Raw genomic sequence first — 19,812 nt, forward strand, 5'->3', positions numbered from 1 at the left:
GCATCACTGACTTGATGGACGTGAGTCTGAGTGAACTCCGGGAGTTGGTGAGGGACAGGGAGGCCTGGTGTGCTGGGATTCATGGGGTCACAAAGAGTCGGACACGACTGAGTGACTGATCTGATCTGATGACACACATTATAAGATAATAACTAGAATTATGAATGGTGCATGTGTGTGTGTGCTAAGTTGTGTCTGACACTTTGCGATCCTATGGACTGTAGCCCACCAGGCTCCTCTGTACGTGTGATTCTCCAGGCAAGGATACTGAAGTGAGTTACTGTGTCTTCCTCCAGGGACTATTCCCAATCGAGGGGTAGAACATGTCTCCTGTACTGGCAGGCAAGTTCTTTACCACTAGAACCACCTGGGAAGCTCTTATGAATGGTAATAATACATCAGAAATATCAGAGTTCAAGGAATGTTATATTTATGAAGCATTTATAACACATACCTATACAGATGCAATATAAAGAAGGCTTAGTATTATTTACTTGACAATGCTTCCCATGTAATTTCCCAAATAAGTCCAATTAGTTTAATATCTCCCTTTTTATAAACAGAGAGAACAGATCCTCTGAGATGCTCCAGAGGCCCTCCAAAAAAATCCCAAAGTTAGTTTAAGGTCAAAAAGACTTCAATTATAGCTTGATTTGGAGGAAGTTTTTCAAAAATACCAAAAATTTTGGACGTGACTAAATTGGGTCACAGATCATTATAAAATAATATTTAACTATTCATTTAACTAAAGTGACAAAAAGATTTCAAAGGTTAGAACATTGTTGCTGGGACAAAGGAGGAAACTGCCTTCCATTTTTTAAAAGCAGGAGATAAAATTCCTATATGAAAAATGTCTTCCTTTATCCTAGAAGAAAAGTAATATTCTTATTTTTCTTCTTCCTTGTTAGGCAATCTGCTCGGAGTGGTACCCGCATGAGAGCTTTCCCCTTTGGGGCTTCCTGATTCCGTTTAAAATGAGCTTTATTTTTATAGTATACTTGGGAATCTAATGGCAACTGAAACATTAAACACTACAGAAAGCACCTGGGCTCTGGACTGACCACCTAGGTACCAATTCACTCCTCACTAGAGGTAGTTAACTAGCTTTTAAATCCTGTAAAATACGGATAAGATAGTATTACCTACCTCATATGGTTGTTACTGTATTCTGGCATACATTATAATGACATCGGCATTTAATTCTAATAAGGTATAGGACTCTACGTATTCTGCAGATTTTCAGGCCTAATGACCTCTACATTACTGCTTTACTTTCGAGTTTGCCCTTTTCTGATGCCCGTTCGCATCTCTGTTCTTACTTTCAGACCTTTACTTTCCAATTTTAAATCTATAGTATGTTCCAATTTCATCCCATTTGTATTTTGAAATTCCACCCTTCGTATTTTGTATACACTATCTCATTCCCTAATAAAAGCATATTAAGAAACAACTTAAAAACAAACATTTTTCACAAACTGAAACGTGCAGATGGCAGACAGCAAATCACCGGAATACACCACTTTGACCAGAGCGCTGCCGGGAGTTGTAGTCTGACGCACTGGCACGTACCTCCCCGCCTCTCCAGTTTGAAAAGCCAGAGAAAGGGCTGGTGGGCGGGGCGTTGAGGTTGAAGCGCGCTCGAAGCCCCGCCCCCATCCTTTCCGTTCTGAGTTCGCACTGGAGGGGCGCGCCCGGCCGCGGAAGGGGCGTGGCTTTTCCCTGGGGCGGTGCTGCCAAGGCCGGCGTGCGCGGGGAGGTCCTGGTGTCCCTCTGAGAGGGCGGCAGGAGCGCGGGGCGGGCCTGGTGGGAGGGTGGCGATCCGGCAGGTGGGGCGGGGCCGGGCTGGCTCTGGCTCCTTCTTCCTCCGCATGTGGCTGGCGACCGCAGGGCAGCTCAGTTCGCGCACTTCAAGCTACCCGCCTCCCATTTGGGCTCTCCTCGTGTCTCCGGAGCCATGGCGTTTGCCGAGACCAACCCGGCGGCATCCTCCTTGCCCAACGGCGACTGCGGCCGCCCCAGGACGCGGCCTGGAGGGAACCGGGTAACGGTGGTGCTCGGCGCGCAGTGGGGCGACGAAGGCAAGGGGAAGGTGGTAGATCTGCTAGCGCAGGACGCCGACATCGTGTGCCGCTGCCAGGTGAGGCGGCAGGGCTCTGACGGGAAGCCGGCCCCTGAGCTCGGGCCCAGAACTCGCATCCACCGTCCGAAATAAGGTGTCACCTTGAGGTTCTTTCCTCTTACTACGAGCTGCGGCGACGTGGAGAAATGGCGGGAGGTCGGAGACCCCTGACCTGGGTCTCGGGCTGCGGGCTCGTGATGGCTCAGGAGGAAAATGCGGCTTGACTCTGGGAGCCTTTGAGATGCGCGATGCCTGGGGAGTTGCAGTGTTCGGTCCGAGGACCAGTGCTCAAACCCAGGACTGGGGCCGGGGTGGAGATGGGAGACCGTTCGAGTTTGAGGAGCTACCGCCCGAGGCCTGCTGCCGGCTCCGGGCAGAGACCCTAAAGGGCCGCAAAATCGTCCCCGTCATCACCCATCCGCCCAGGGGATACCAACCGGGCCGAAACGCCCAGAAATCCAAACTCGCCACTCCCCCACCTGCAGGCCCGAGCTTGCCGAGCTTTGCCTCTTCGGGTCCACTTTGTTGACATGAGAACACACTTCTGGGCTTTAGGGCGGTTTATAACCGTGTAATGGCCCCTTTTTTTACTCGGTACACGGTTATACTAAGGAACGTTAATTTTACTTGTTGGTCCTAAAGGTGGGCATCTCAGCTCTTTTACGAGTGAGGCAAGTAAAAGAATACAAGTGTCAGATCTAGTATTTAGAAATATTTACATTGTTAACGCTCACACCTAGAGTGAACTTTCGGGAAATGGAATGGTAATATACTTCCTCCCGGAAGACTCGTGGTTTTCATTGTAAGCGTTCTTCCTATTTGTCGTTTGCTTTGAAGCAGCCAAGAGGCTGGGCCTTTCTAAAGGCTCATAGTTAACTGTTACGAATTTCAAAATTCGAAATAGTTGAGCAATAAGCCCTTTCTGAACGAATGGTAATGTCTGAAGTTAACTGCTGTTTAGGTTGCAAGAATGTTTCTTCTTCATGAACTGTGTACATGGCATAATATAATAATGCTGTGTGCATTCTAACAAGTTCGTAGGCCTGCTTGATGAGAAGTGTTCTACCAACTCCAGTACTTTGGCCACCTCATGCGAAGAGTTGACTCATTGGAAAAGACTCTGATGCTGGGAGGGATTGGGGGCAGGAGAAGGGGACTGCAGAGGATGAGATGGCTGGATGGCATCACTGACTCGATGGACCTGAGTCTGGGTGAACTCCGGGAGTTGGTGATGGACAGGGAGGCCTGGCGTGCTGCGATTCATGGGGTCGCAAAGAGTCGGACTGAACCTAAAATTGAATACCATTTTGGCAGGCAGAAAAAAGTAATCATAAGTACATCAAAAGTTAAATGAGAAAATTTTGTTTTTTGCATGAGGAAATCCATCCTGCCCGTTTCTGGGTTAAGCTGCTGCTTCTTATTACCACTACCACCACCACCACTTCTCTTCCAGTCTTCTATTCTTCCACCTCTCTGGCTAGACACATAGGAGGTTACTCATGACACCCCTAAAGGTGTTGCCTCATACTGCTGTAGGAGCTGCTCCAGAAAACTGACCATCACCTTCCTTTTCTCTTAAGATCCTATATTGCTGTGCTGTGGGCAAAGTATGGGAATACCTAACTCTGGGGGGGAGGAGAGGTTGGAGACCCCTTTATCTACTTCACTGTCATTTCTGATATCTTCCTTATACAGAAATGGTTGTGGTTTAGCTGCTAAGTCCTGTCCAACTGTTGCAAACCCATGGACAGAGGAGCCCACTGGGCTCCTCTGTCCATGGGATTCTCCAGGCGAGAATACTCCAGTGGGTTGCCATTTCCTTCTCCAGGGGATCTTCCCAACCCAAGAATCGAACCCGGGTCTCCTGTATTGCAGGCAAATTCGTTTATACAGAAATAGGTAATATAAATAACAATATAGGTTGTAAGAAGTTTTGGGGGATGTAACCATTTTGCCTTCATTCTAAAAGATCCTCAATTTTAATAATCACTTTGAAAAGAAGTAGAACTCACTTGATGGTTGGAGAGGGTATTACCATGTTACTGCAAAAAGTAGTTTTGAAGGAGGTCGTGGGCTGATCTGATCTGATGCCCTTGGAAAGTCTGGAGAGAAGTGAGTGATAAGGAGCCAAGTTTGGCTTTAGTGTTGGCTGAAGATAGAGGAGACATGTGTGAGCAAACTTGTTAGACAGATTTGACTCACCTGTAAAATTTTGACTTGCTACCTTCCTTATATAATTTTAAAAATTTATATTCTTCTAGTGTTTTAAGAACCCAAAGGATTCTTAATGTCTTGTAGAGGATTCTTAATGTCTTGTTAATGCTGGTAGATAGATAATGAATAGATTTAAGAATATCTGTTGTGATTCACTTTGGTAACTATATTATTTGGTCAGTCCCAGTAAGCTGACATCTCTTAGTGAAGTTCTCCTGAGTCATAAAATTGATAGTTATGGACTGTTGAAATTCTTAAGAAGTATAGAGAGCTGGGAAAAGTCAACTTTTGGAAGGACATTTGGACTTGAATTGCTCTGTTTGATGATTTAAGTTTTGTGTATTATTGAAAATAATATGCACTTTTTAGAGTTTAATCAGTATATTTTGTCATATTCATGCCATAAGCTCAGATTTTGTAGTGTTTCTCCAGAAGTGGTATACACATAATGTGTCTCTGATGGAATCATAAAATAAGGAATTTCTCCCAATAAAAATACAGTTTTTTAAAAGAAAAGCTGACATTGCATGTAACTATTTATTTTAAATATAAAAGATCTTTTTGGAAAGAATAGGTGCAAAGCTTGTGGCATTTTCATCATCATTTTAGATTTGGGATTTATAGGAAGTTATAACTTGTTAGATACTTATACTTTAGATCCTTAAATAAGTGTGTAGGACTTGCATGGAAGGATGACTTAATTCAATAGGTCTTGCAGGAAAAAGAGAAGAAATAAGTATAGGACCAATTTCTGGCATAGTTCATTCATCCAACAATCACATAATAAATATCTATAGGGGACCACTTAGCCCCAGAGTTTTAGCTGACAAAGGCAGGGCTTGTGCTCACAAGGTGTTTATAGTCTAGTGGACAACTGTTACTTAGAAAAGTATTGCCAGGATGGGGATGGAGAAGCGTGTTAGTGTGGGTTTTTCAAAAGGTTAAAATATGGGAATAGGAAGGCCCCTTCCTGGCAACACAAAAATAGCTTTATTAGAAGGTCATTACTGTCCCCCTACCCCAATTCCCTCAAAGTAAATTAGTCTCTATTTTCTTCATTTCGTCGAATAGAAACCACAGAGATTTTGACTATTGTACTTTATATCAGGCCTTAAGCATGGGCTTGTTTATTGTTCTGGTGAAAGTAAAGCTTGGCAGTCTTGGCTGTGACAGGCATGAGGTTAGTTGCCTGTGATCGGGGTAGCTAGAACAGTATTTCCTTTCTTTGTGATTTTCCCCAGGGTTTTAATGTTAATGTAAAGAGGAAATACTAAGTAAAATTAATTATAAAGGGAAAGTATGTCCTGTCACATGCTGTATGTAAAGTTGGCCATAAAACTAAGCACAATGAAAAAAATTTTTGTAGCTAGATGTGGGTATCTGCTGAAGGGTCTGAAACCAGCAATTAGCAAGTGATAAAGAAATGCAAAAGACATATCAGCAGCAACTGAGACTTTCTCCTTGAAATACTCAGAAAGGTTGAGAGATAATTTAAAAGAAAATAACTTCAGTGTTCTTTTAATGCCTTGACCTTATACAGCTAAAATTATCTTCTAAACCACCTTCCATAATTTTGAAGCTGGTGGAGAATTAGCATTTAAGGTAAGCCATTCTTCCAGTTTTATAACAATTGCTGTTTCTTTGTCTCATATCAGGATTGTTTTCTATATATAGTATTTTCCAAGATCGTACATAAGTGATTACCACTGTGTGGTGTACTTGGTTAAATTTTACTTTCTTGAATTATTGTGCTTTCCCTAATAGAATGCTTTCCAGGTGGCGCTAGTGCTAAGAACCCACCTGCCAGTGCAGAGTCGGACACAACTGAAGTGATTTAGTACTATTAGAATGTAGGTTTCTCAGAAAGAGGACTCATTCCCTTTTTGTTTTCTTCCATAGCACCCAGTACTACATGAGGCAGTGTGTGCTTAGTCGCTCAGTTGTATCGATTCTTTGCGACCCCATGGACTGTAGCCCGATAGGCTCCTCTCTCCATGGGATTCTCCAGGCAAGAATACTGGAGTGAGTTGCCATGCCCTCCTTCAGGAGATCCTTTCCAACCCAGGGATCGAACCCAGGTCTCCTGCATTGCAGGCAGATTCTTTACCATCGGAGCCACTAGGGAAGCCCTGTGAGGCAGAGAGGAAGTAAATACTTAACAAATATATATTGTGTGACCTGAATCACCCTTAGAAATTTCTTTGAATTCCGTAGTTTAGCTCTTTCCTGTATTATTTTAATACTCATGCTCAGTCACTTCAGTTGTGTCTGACTGTGACCCTATGAGCAGTAGCCCACAAGGCTCCTCTGTTCATGGGATTCTTCAGGCAAGGATACTGGAGTGGGTTGCCATGCCCTCCTCCAGAGGATCTTCCCCACTCAGGGATTGAACCCACATCTCCTGTGTCTCCTGCATTGCAGGCGAATTCTTTGCCGCTGAGCCACTGGGAAAGCCTTATTATTTTTAATATATTCCTGGGCAATTTAATTGACTATTGATGTGAGCTTAATGTGGAATCCCCAGCGTTCCTTGGATTAACAATTGTTACATAGTATTTTTAGCTAGTATTTTTTTATGTTGTACTATTATGTTCAAAGGCTTTACTCCTTTAAAGTTTTATCTCCTGTATCTATGAGAAAATAGATAACTGATAATTGTATAATTTTTGTGCATTTCCTCAACAAATTTCAGTTGACTGCCATGTGTTTCTATTAAACAGTTTTTCTTTGCTGAGGGCAGTAGATCTCAAAGTTGTTCACTATTTAAGCTTACTGTATTAGTATAGATAATATAGCATTATCTTTATTTTTGAGGCATAAATTTTTTTAATTATATGAAATTATCTTCAGTAATCTGACCAATATTATTCTGTTTCTTTAATTTTGGTGAGAAAGGGTGGATTAGTTTGGTTGTTTTAAGTATCTTTAGGAAGAATTGTTGCCTAGAACAAATCTAGAGTGAACTTGTAAATTGATAATATACTTAATAGCTTACTTAACAGTAATGGATACAAATCTATGTATGTTTTGGGGACTAAGTCAGTGTTGACACCAAAGTTTAATGTGGATTAGCTACATAGCAAACAGTAAGTGAAGATTGGTGATGTTAGAGTACTTTTTATCAGTAGAAAAAGGGATGTTGAGGTATTCAGTATTGTCTGGGGAAAGCATTTGAAAAGAACAGTAAAGTGTGTATAGCACAGGGAACACAATGTTTTGTAATAACCTATAAGGGAAAGGAATCTGAAAAAAAAAGGTATATATGTGTGTATAACGAATCACTTCACTGTCTACCTGAAACTAACACAACGTTGTAAATCAACTCTGTGTTGTTGTTCAGTTGCTAAGTTGTGTCCAACTCTTTGTGATGCCATGAACAGCAGCACGCCAGGCTTCCCTGTCCTTCACTATCTACAGGAGTTTGCTCAAACTCATGTCCATTGAGTCGATGATGCCATCCAACCATCTCATCCTCTGTCACCCCCTACTCCTCGCGCCCTCAATCTTTCCCAGCATCAGGGTCTTTTCCAGGGAGTCAGCTCTTAGCCTCAGGTGGCCAAAGTATTGGAGCATTAGCTTCAGCATCAGTCCTTCCAATGAATATTCAGGGTTGAAGATTTCAGCTTGTGATTCATCCAGCCCAGCATTTCGCATGATGTACTCTTCGTAGAAGTTAAATAAACAGGGTGATAGTATACAGCCTTGATGTACTCCTTTCCCAATTTTGAACCAGTCCATTGTTCCATGTCCAGTTCTAACTGTTGCCTCTTGACTTGCACACAGGATTCTCAGGTGGCAGGTAAGGTGGTCTGGTAGTCCCGTCTCCAAGAATTTTCCACAGTTTGTTGTATGCTAAGTCACTTCAGTCGTGTCCGACTCTGTGCGACCCCAGAGACGGCAGCCCACCAGGCTCCCCTGTCCCTGGGATTCTCCAGGCAAGAACACTGGAGTGGGTTGCCATTTCCTTCTCCAATGCATGAAAGTGAGGTCACTCAGTCGTGTCCGACCCTCAGTGACCCCATGGACTGCAACCTACCAGGCTTCTCCATCCATGGGATTTTCCAGGCAAGAGTACTGGAGTGGGGTGCCATTGCCTTCTCCTCAGTTTGTTGTATGCTCAATTTAAAAAAAAAATAAAATGGGACAGTTAATAGAGGACAGTTCCCATGGCTACTTTGGCTCCAAGATGGATGGTTCTTTACATTGAACCAACTTTTAATTATATTTAATTCAATGTAATAAAATTCCTCTTTACAAAATAGGAAGTCCCATGACATTTTTTAAAATGGGACTTTTGTCTGTATTATGTTTTGAAAACCCTTTTAAAGGAAGGGTTTTATTCATGAGAGAAAATTTTTTTGACTTGAAATCTGCAGTTCAATGTCAGTGTGTTTTAAGAAAATATCTCCATAAATGTTTTAATGATTAGGGGAGTTTTTATCTGGAATTTATAAAGAGCTGCATAACATTGGTTTATGCATTTTTTTGGTTGCATGTCTGATCCTCCTATCTATGACTGTGGTCATCTCTGACCCTTGTTAAGTGTGTATATTAGAGCACACACATGCACCTAGAATCGGAGCTTCTTAATCAGGAGCCTGAGATCCTCCAAGTCTATTCCACTTTCCATTTTCCTTGTGAGTTGTTTTATAATGTAATTTAAGGTACAAAATACGAGGTACCTGAGGTTTTTGTCATCCTTGTGACACTTATCTGTGTATGAAAGTGGAAGGTAAATGTAATACTGTAAGGTAAAGCAGATGTCTTAAGCCTTTAAGAGGTAACTGAGCAGTGCACTTGGATGTCTTTGCTAAAAAGAAATTCAGATACCCTGTATATGTTTTCCTATCTAGCGTGTCTGGTTACTGTTGAATAGTTTAATTTGATCAGCTTACTGCCGGTAACTTAAACCTGCTCTACTTTGGAATCACAAGCTAATTGCAGTTATTTGAGTGTTTTTATAAAAGAACAGTCATCCTTGTTTATAATTCCTTTATTGCTGTGGATTGCTGTGTTTTAGTTTTGGCAAATAGTGAAATCAACAATGGGACACGGGCTGGAACGGTCTTTACCAAGAAAATCAGCACAGGTAATCAGCACCAACTCCAAACAAGATTGTTAGGTTTCTAAGGAACTTTAAGACTAGATATGAAGTGGGAACCCTTTTTTGGTTGCTAGAATAGTTCAAAGGCATGGATCTGAAGCATTGCTACTCTATGCTGTAATTCATAGTGTTTATTCTGACTTTTTTTGATTGACGTTCATTTTGATCTCTATGATTACAGTATAGTATTCATGTATTCAGAGGAACAAGGACAAAGAGAAGACACAGACTATTTTGGAGGCCAAACTAAGTGGCCTGAGTAATGCCTTTGGGCTATGTGCATGAAATTGTTAGCCCTTAACACTCTTGCTATTAGATGGAAAAGAGATACCATTCTTTCAGGTTTGTAACATTGACTGTTTCCATCTCCTCTCAGAAACTCACTTAGTTTGAGTGATTTTGGAAAAGAGGAAGACCTAACAGTAAACTAAGTCAAGACTCAGGAGTCACTTTTGCAGACTAGTGTCATTTCATTCCAATCTAAAAAAAATTTTTTTTCTTTTCCTTTCCTTTCTTTTTTTCTTTCCTCTCTTGGACCTTCTTAGAAACTTACATATAACAACATTTCCTGATCCAAACTTATATTATAGAGTTGGGCTTGATAGCCTCTGGTTCTGACGAACTATGGAAAGAAAATTTAAAACACTTGTCATCTGACTTTATTAAGTTTAAAATCAAATTGGGGGAAAAAGTGTACATGAAAACAGTATAAAAGAGCTAAATATTTTTATTTTGAAATATACAATTTAAAACCCCAAGAAACTAACCAGTGGAGCCCCAAAGTGGCTTCATATTGTGTGGCAAGTCTCTTTGAGGAAAATCATAAGTTTATAATGACTTTTATGATATTTAAGAGAACAGTTACAAAACAACTAAATAATATATTATCCCTGTGTCCTCCAGTACCATGTTTTAGAGGTTTATTCTTGATGGCATAGATATTAAAATTTAGAAATTAACTTTTTTAGAAATTAGTTTTTAATTGAACTGTAGTTGATTTACTGTATTAGTTTCAGGTGTACATAAGTTAATTATCTTATATTCAGTTATTACCAGTGCAGGACGTGAATTTAGAGAATGGGCTGTATACATACCGTCTTGCAGTGACTTTGTTTTGTAAATACTTTGGATTCTTTATAAACAATGGAAAAGAGACTGTCTTAAGCCAAATGGGGCTAGGCTTGAAGGAAGACCTAGATGGCTAAACCTTGGAGTGGCCTGGCCTTAGGCAGCTCCTTGGATCTCAGCAGGCAGAACTGGCCGTTTTTAGGATGCTCTCTTAGTGATAGGCATCTCTCACAATCAAATTCCCGAGAGAAGCTTGATTGGCTCAGGCCTGGATCAGGTTTCCTCCTCTGGATCAATTACTGTTGCCAGAGGGGATGATTACATATTATGATTTAGGAAGTAAATGGTAAGGGGGAGGGGAGGCAGAGGGACTCACTGTACTGAAGGTATAACTAACCTTCAGTTCATTTCATATGGGAAGATAAGAAATGAGGAAACAATTCAGGGTTATTCTCCTTTGTAAGTTGTTTTCTACTATATTGTAGACCTTTGGTGCTTTTCTGGAGGGAAAATGTTTGGTGTTAAATAGGTTTTTATTTTAACTATAATTAAAATAATGAGACTTAGCTGTATTGGTTTTTAAACCCTAAAAGTATATACAAGAAACTTTGCTCTTCATCTTGGAGAACATAGAATTTTAGTTCTGCTCTCCCCCACCTCCATGATAATATTCTAATTTATTTCAGTGAGGTACAGTGTTTTTTTTTTTTTTTTTTGGTTATTAAGAAGCTTGTTTAATATTTACCTTGAATCTTAATGTAAGAATAAGTCAAAGAAAATCAGTAAAATAAACACCAAATTAGAGGATGTTTTTGTGATTGTGGTGAGTGCTGATTGGATGACTGGATTTTTTCCTTTTACGTATTCTTCACTTTAATATTGTTAATTTCCTTTTGTTTTGAAGAGGTGGTAGAATGGCTTTATTTTCAAAGAATTGTAGAGTTTTACTTTTCTAAAATTATCGTTGTTGTTGTTCAGTTACTAACTCTTTTCCAATTGTTTTTGACCCTAAGCACACCAGGCTTCCCTGTCCTCCACTGTCTCCCGGGGTTTGCTCAAGTTCATGTCCATTGAATCGGTGATGCTATCTAACCATCCCATTAATTAGTCCATATCAACTATATCAACCATCTCATTAATTAGTGCATATCAAATAAGTACTAACAGTGTCTAGAACTTTATTGGTCACTGTGGGGGAAGCAAAGAAGTATTGAGCCCTTGTATTTAAAGAGTTTATATTCGTCATCTTTTATCCCCGCTGAATTTTACATTTGTTCTTGTTATTTAATGTAAGAAAAATATATAAGGCATTATAAACTTATGTTTTTCCTCAAAGAGACTTGCCACAGAATATGCAGCCACTTTTGAGCCCCACTCGTTTGTTTAATGGGGTTTTAGATGGTATATTTCAAAATTAAAAATGTTCAAAAGTGAAGGCATCTGAGATTCATTAAGAAACATTTTCTCGATTGATACGGTTGATCTGTAAAACAGCATTAATTACTGTTCCACAACTCCTTGTTTCTATAACAATTGAACATATTCTGTTTTTTAGTTAAGTAGTATAAAATATACAGCTGTGATATTTAGAAGTATTTGTTAAATGCTGCATAAATGAGTGGGATCATAAGTGTTATGGAAATTTAGCAAAGCAACAAGAGGTAGTTACATATAACTATTAATATAAATATGTGACTAATGTTGGATCTGGGAGGATACTTTTCGAAATTTGCTTTGAGGCATCTGTTAAAAATAGAATGAAAGATATATTTATCTTCCATCATTTATCTGGCCTTCCCAGTGCTAGTTAGGAGAAACATTAATAAATATATATGTCCTTGCTACTTATCTAGGTACATACTGCAGAGAGTTGCCCATATGAGACGCTCTTCATCGCAAATGTGGGAGTCTGCAGTTGAGAGTACAGTTGGCCCTCCGTATCCATGGGTTCTGTATCCAAGGATTCAACCAACTGTCAGTCAAAAATAAATTGAAAAAAAAAATCCAGAAAGTTCCAAAAAGCAAAACTTTATTTACATAGACTCTATGTTGTATTGGGTATTATAAGTAATCTGGAGATGATTTAAAGTATCCCTGAGGGTTTGCATAAGTTATATGCAAATGTTGCACTATTTAAACACTTGTGGATTTTGGTGTCTCTGGGGGTCCTGGCACCAATCTCCTGTGGATACAGAAGGACTATTTGCCCTGGTAATGTGGTCATGGGTGTTGGTTGGGTGAGACTGGCAATGGTAGTTCTGTTGAAACCTCTTCGTTTTTGCTGTCTGCTGCTAACATGTGACCCCTCCTTGGACCTGTGTTTCAGAACAATTTCTTCAGCTCCCAAGAAGAATTTTGTATATTCCACACAATTTATGGCCTTTCCTGGTGTCTCAGATGGTAAAGAATCTGCCTGCAATGCGGGAGACCTGGGTTTGATACCTGGATTAGGAAGATCCCCTGGAGGAGGGCATGGCAGTCCACTCCAGTATTCTTGCCTATAGAATCCACATGGACAGAGGAGCTACAGTCCATGGGGTCACAAAGAGTTGAACACAATTGAGCGACTAAGCACATTGCACACAAAATTTATACATATTTTAGGTTGGCATCCAAATAGGCAGTTGAAATTTGAAGCTTCATCTGAGGCTTTTTGTGAAATGACTATACTGAAAGCTGTATCATATATAGATTTGTCAAAAAATGCCTTATGAGTAGCTCCGTCTCAGTTCACCTCAGGACTCTTCTGCACAGCAAGTGTTTCAAGGTTAGAAGCTTTTACACCCCAACCCTTGTAGGGCACTAGTGACCAAGCATACTAGCTAATACACGCATTTTCTCCCTTAACTCCTCAACAGGATAGTTTAGGGTTATTCTTGAATATATTTAACCATATTTTCCTACTCAATTAAACAATTTAAGTGGGATTTAAACCATATAGTAATCCTTAATAAGGCATTGATTATTGAACAATCTTGGTTAATGTTTGAATGAGCAAGCTGTTCACGAAAGTGTGATTTCAAGCCTTTTGCAGCTGAACTTTTCTAGCCTGAACCACCACCTGTGTGTAAACTTGGAAGAACTCAAAGAAGTAAACCAATGTATTGCCCTAAAGTCATTTATCACCAATCACGATGACCTGTCTCAAACAAATATATCAGCCACTATCCTTCCATCATTATGTCCTGTCTTAGTAAGATATTATCTAAGAGAGTAGTAGGCTTTGTTATACACAAGAAAAACTGAGTTAAAAATTATTTATCCAAATGACTATATTAGTATATCTTTAAAAACAACAGTGTAAAAAAAATGTATAAAGAGTTATTTTAAAAGTCTACATCAAAATTACAAAGTGGATAGTTTGTTTTATATTAAGCAAATGATGAATTAAAAAGAAAACTGATTCTGCTTAAATAATAACACTTTATTGATTGTTTCAAAGTCACCAGTACTTGATAACAGTTTAATATGAATTCATTAAATTTAGTGTTTTATAACAATGTAAATAGTTATAATAACAAATTAACATTTTCCTAAGATTTGAAGAAATTTTAATGAGTTTTTATACTCTGAAAATATTTTTCCTGAAACTTGGAAGTTTCCTAAATCACAGAAAGTTGTGATAAAAAGGCTAATATTGGTATGAGGGATAGAATGAAAGAAAAGCCATAAAAACCAAGTAAGAATTGTTCTGTGGATTATTTAAGAAAGACTAAGATCAATATGTTCTTTTTTTTTTTTTCCAGTATATTCTTTAGTTTATGTAATATGTTTTAGGATTCTGTCAGAGTTGGTGATAAACTTGCCAAGGGTAAAATAATAATAAAGTATGACCAGGAAGTATATTGCAACATTGTTAATAAAGACAAAAGGTTGGAAACAATCCAAATGCCTTTCTGTGGGACCAGTTTAATAAATGTATGTGTCCTTATAAAAAAGAATACAGTGCAGCTGTTAAAAGGTTTGCAAGGTTATAGAGAATGAGCTTTAAGATTTGTTAAGTAGAAAAGCAATTTGCCCAGGTATATATCTTTGCTATTATTTGCATAGGTGGAATATGCAAATATGTGTTTGTATATGCAGAATTACTTAGGGAAGGACACACAAAGCAGGCAGTAACAGCAGCCTTGTAGCAGGTAAGGGAGAGCAGAATACCAGAAAGACTTGACTTTTTACTGCGCATCCTACTGTGCCTTTTGTATCCATGTGCAGACGTTGCCTACAAATAAGTAAATAGTCAAAAAAAATTCACCTGTTCTTTGATGGAATCAGGTGAAGGAGGTGTTGCTTAAATCCCTGCTTCTGTCTTCCTGTGTCTTGTCACCTCCCTGTTACCTGGTAGACTACAGGCTACCACTGCCAAGTCTTTTGTTTCCTTTTAAACATACATGACATAACTCTAGTCTTTAAGCAAGGAATTCTTTGTGCAGTGCAAAACACTGTAAATAAGTATTTGCTTTGTTGAAGATTTTTTTTTGCAGGACCTATTTTTCTGGCATTTTTGTGAATTCATGATGACAGTAAAAGTACATAAATTTGGTAGCCTTGTGATCAAGTTAAACCAGTCATGTCCTGCAAAGAAGTTAAACTTTTTATTTCTTCAGATATATTCCTAGTTTGTTGTTTATTTTTAAATTAGTGTTCTGTAGACGTTTAAACATAATCAAATTGATTTGTGTCTTTTCCTCATGCTTTTTAAGCTTAGAAATTAGAAAAATTGTCTGGTCACTTAATACTGTCTCATTTGTACCTGATTTTTATAATTCAGTTTTACATTTTGTTTCATAGAGTAGAAATTTCACCATGGATTTGTACTATGATGCTCAGCTTTAGAAGTTCCTTGACCCAGTGTATTACTTAAGCCAGAGACAAGCAGATTCAAGGAATTGGTCACTAACCAAGCTCACAAGACTGATTTTAAAATTTAAAAATTAGTCTTCAGGATAACTAATAGTTGAGGGAATTGCTTGGGAGATATCCTAGTTGATAAATCCATATAGGAATAATAATTTTAGATCAGAGTTGCTTGTCACACTTTTAAGACAATGAGAATTATATGAATATTTCTATCAAGTTAGGGTAGATTACTTTTTCAATTTTAAGGATATTTTAAAGATCAGTGTCATGGATAATTAAGTAGATTGCTACATGTTCCACATAGTGCCAGAAACAGAATAACAAGCTGATTGTTCCCTGTACTTTGTTCATTTCTTTCTCTTTTTAAGACGGGATATGTCTTCCAGTCTTCCAGAAATCTGAATTCTCCAATTTCTAGATACTGTTAGGAATAATCAGTCAAGTAGGGAAAGGAAAGAGGATGGCCAAACTGTTGTAAGCCTCTAGAGAATAAGTATTCGTGGCAAATACTTGGGTTGCCTCAAGTAACGTTGTCATTGTAGTAGGAGATCATTAATTCACTTTGGAAGGAGTTATATTGCTTGTCATATTCATTGTTAGGTTTAGTTTTCCCAATCTTGTATTTCAGGGAGGAAATAATGCTGGCCATACAGTTGTTGTAGATTCTGTGGAGTATGATTTTCACCTTTTACCCAGTGGAATAATTAACCCAAATGTTACTGCATTCATTGGTAAGTATGTAAACTGAACTTAGGGATTTTCTTCCCCCAGTTGATAATAGTGTTTATTTTTCATTAAGCTTATTTAATCTCTAATCAAATGATTTATTGATTGCTTATTAATCCTGACAGTGGTACCTCCTGGAATATACCTGACTTGGACTGTTTAACACATCTTTTAGATCTTTTAGCCCTAATACTTTTTGGAATGATTACTTTGCATTTATTTCCTTTTGGCATCTTAACTGTGTAGCAAAGTGTTGGATCATCGAATCAGGTTTCCAAGCACTGTGAAGCATAGTAAGAAAAGCGAGAAGTCTATGTTTCATGGATGGATTCTGAAGGCTTGTAACATAAGATGCAATCTGACATTTTCTCTTCTAGTCTTATTTTTAAAAATGCTAATCACAACCCAGTAAATTGATTTTATGGCCACTAATTGGTTTGAGTTCCCAAGTTGAAAGACTGTGATCTGGTTCAGTTTGCCTAAAACTATATAACTGGTTCCTTTCAAAATAACAGTTTCACTTCATTTCAAAGAAATTTCAAAGTTTATTGAGTATAGTTTTAAGTGTTTTATATTATGTGCATTATGTTCAATTGTATATTTACATTTTACTACTATTTAAGACTTGGAGTCATTTCTGTGGTAACTCCCTGATAAATCGGAATGTTCTACTAATTAAAGTGTATCGCTCTTCTACTATTCTAGATAAGGGTTATTGTAAATGTCTTTGTTTAAATATCATTATGTATTACAAATATAGATGTTTAAAGTTGGGAGTTTATTTGTGTGTATGTGTTTTATTTTTTAAGGAAATGGTGTGGTGATTCATCTACCTGGATTGTTTGAGGAAGCAGAAAAAAATGTTCAAAAAGGAAAAGGTATGAAAGAATGAGTCTGCTTTATCTGGTAACCAGTTATTTGTTTTTTTTGGTGGGGGGCAAGGGTAAAGTTTTAAAGGGACTCTCATTCCAGAAAAAACTTCACATTTTTATCTTCTACTTTAAAATTACAGGTTATTGGGACATAATTTTTATGTCATAATTTTTATTTATTTGAATAAATTTTTATTATATTTTATTCATTATAATCAGTGTTCTAAACAAAAAACAAGCATAGCAAGTTCATTGTGTAAGTCCTGAATTTTTACACATTGGTTGTCTGCAAACCGTATCTTTAGGTAGCTAGAATTACTATATGTTGGTGGCACGACTCTGGGAAACAAGCTCATTTTGTCACTGGTGGTTGCTAGCATCCTCTTCTGCACAAACCAAAATTAGCTGAAGGCAGTTTCAGGAAGGCACTGTAGCCCATTTTGTACACTATTAGCCTCGTTTCCTAGAGGATCTGGAAGTCCCTTGGTTACTACAACCCAGGACAAAAGAGGGTTGTTTAGATCCCTCCCTCCAAGTGAGGAAAACGCTTCTATGCAGTGAATCCACTTCCATCTTAAAAAAAAAAAAAGACTTGATTTCCTGCCTTCTCTTATGTTTTCTGGGGTTTTGGAAGTCTGTTTACATTCAATTTGGCTGCCTTTCTAGGGTTTGAGGGGACTGTGACAATACAAATAAAACATAATTGAGAAAAATCATTAGTGTAGTTTCCCCTTAACTCATGTTTAATGTACTGTTCTATTAGATTTTTAAAGTTTATCTTTCATGCATAAAAGTAGCAGTCCATCCATCCTTAAGTGTTCCTTACAACTAAATCTGACTTAAAAGAAGCCTGTCTTGCTTCTTTCTCTGTAGTCTTCCTGAAATTTTACCTGTTTGTTGTGTCTGCTTTCTTTAATTGGTTAGGTTGAGGTTCCCATGCTGCTCTCCGCTGTTCTTCATCCCCCTTAACAGTTTTGCCCTACTGTTTTTCCTTCTTCCCTGCCTAACCCAGCTGAATCCACCTTACTGAATTTCTTTGTAATATTTACTTTATAATATTGCCTAAGCTAACTTTAGAATACATATGTGTTTACATGTCAACAACTATGGGGGCCTTAATATCTTCTTTATAAGGAATATTTTTAAAACAAATCTTTGAATATTATCAAAAGTAATTAATATTTTTTACTATTCAAATACTAATTTTCAAAATTAGTATTTGGTGGCTTATCCTTGAATACATATAACCTGGGCTGGGTGGCTAATCCTTAGAATACATATAACCTAAGGTTCTGTCTTTAAAGAAAAATATTTAAATTCATTTATTTATTCATTTTCTTTGAACATTTAGTCATTTTCTTTGAACATTTATTGGATACCAGACCCCATGTTATGAAAACTCATGACTCCTACTCTCAGGCATTCACACTTAAATGGGAAGATACATAGATCTTCTAATAATTCAGTGTGATAAGTGCAGTAATTGATAGTACTTTGGAAGAATTAGTGAGAACATTTTATTATTTGTTTAATCACATTTTTTGTAATTGTCTTGGGAAAGGGCACCATTCCCAAAATTAACTCCCTTTCTCAAAATTCTCCCCATGCTCTGCTCCTCACGCCCCACTGCTGACAAAATGCTATTTTGTACCTTTTGTGGTTTTGGATGCTTAAAAGTATTTTATGTGGCTATGGCTGGCTTGAGTTTGGAATAACTTAGAGCAAAACATTTAGAAAGATAGAATTTGTGAATGAGTTTGTATAATGACAGATGAGAAAATTCTTGTTAAACATATTTCCTATGCAGAAGAAAAAATACTAAAATGATTACTTCAGTGAAAAACACTTTTAAACATTGTATTTATAAGGAAATTAAGATTTAAACATTATTATACAAATGTTCAATTAAGCATGTCTATTCTTCCCTTCCTTCTAGGTCTGGAAGGCTGGGAGAAAAGGCTTATCATATCTGACAGAGCTCATATTGGTAAGGGGGGGTACACTGTATTTATATATAACTGTCTTTTTATCAGAAACATGAAAGCGTTTAATAGATGATTTGATCTTTAATTTTATTGAAAACTAAGTAGGATGAATTGTAACAATTGAGTTCAAGTACATGAAATATTAATAATTTTTTTCTTCTGTTTCTGATAAGGACTAGGTTAAGATTACCTACTTCTGAAGAATTAGCTAACCAAATGAATAAGCAGTATTTCAAGAGGCTTTGCTACTTCTATTTGAAAATAAGCCATATTAAAATACAAAGAGCATTTATTTGCATATATTATTAGCCTATTTATATCTTTATATTTATCGCTCATTTATTGTCAACAAGTATATTGGGACTTTGCTTTTTATTCATTGTGATAATGTTCCTTTTAATTGGAGTATTTAAACTATTTACTTTTAGTATAATTAGTGGTATGGTTGAATTTATATTTACTCTTTGTTTTCTATTTGTTCTTTGTGTTTTTTCTTCTCTCCTGATTTCTCTGGGATTTGATTTTTTTAATATTATCTCCACTATTAGCTTATGAGAAAGAGAAGAGGGAGATGATCAACATAACCCCCAAATTTCTAGAGTCCAAAACTTGCAGAGAATATCTTAGTAAATGAGCTTTATAGAATTCCAAAATTACTGTCTTAAGGACTCATTTGTAAAAATATGATAGATTGCAATAAATAGGAATGAATGAACAGGTATATTTTCATAATAATATACCAGTTAGGCTTGTATTTGTCATAAGCTAGGCTGAAGGGATTTGTAACTTAAGTAATTTAAAACAAAATACATTTTGCTTTCCTACATTACTTTTGAGTCAATAACAGCTGATTTTGTTTTTTCTCCC

General features: G+C 37.7%; 1 protein-coding gene and 1 pseudogene across 1 annotated transcript in view; one reads left to right on the top strand and one right to left on the bottom strand.

Moving 5' to 3' along the window:
* LOC104997966 overlaps positions 1-1,870 on the bottom strand; it is a 21,056-nt pseudogene extending 19,186 nt beyond the window's left edge.
* ADSS (adenylosuccinate synthase) overlaps positions 1,787-19,812 on the top strand; it is a 32,494-nt gene continuing 14,468 nt past the window's right edge. The window contains exons 1-4 of the mRNA XM_010852907.1: positions 1,787-2,137; positions 15,991-16,093; positions 16,898-16,966; positions 18,897-18,947. Of these exons, the coding sequence (XP_010851209.1) occupies positions 1,955-2,137; positions 15,991-16,093; positions 16,898-16,966; positions 18,897-18,947 (406 nt within the window). The 5' untranslated portion in view covers positions 1,787-1,954. The remainder of the gene's footprint in view (positions 2,138-15,990; positions 16,094-16,897; positions 16,967-18,896; positions 18,948-19,812) is intronic.

This window comes from Bison bison, unplaced genomic scaffold (genome assembly GCF_000754665.1).
Source record: "Bison bison bison isolate TAMUID 2011002044 unplaced genomic scaffold, Bison_UMD1.0 scf7180017864317, whole genome shotgun sequence".
Lineage (NCBI taxonomy): Eukaryota > Metazoa > Chordata > Mammalia > Artiodactyla > Bovidae > Bison > Bison bison.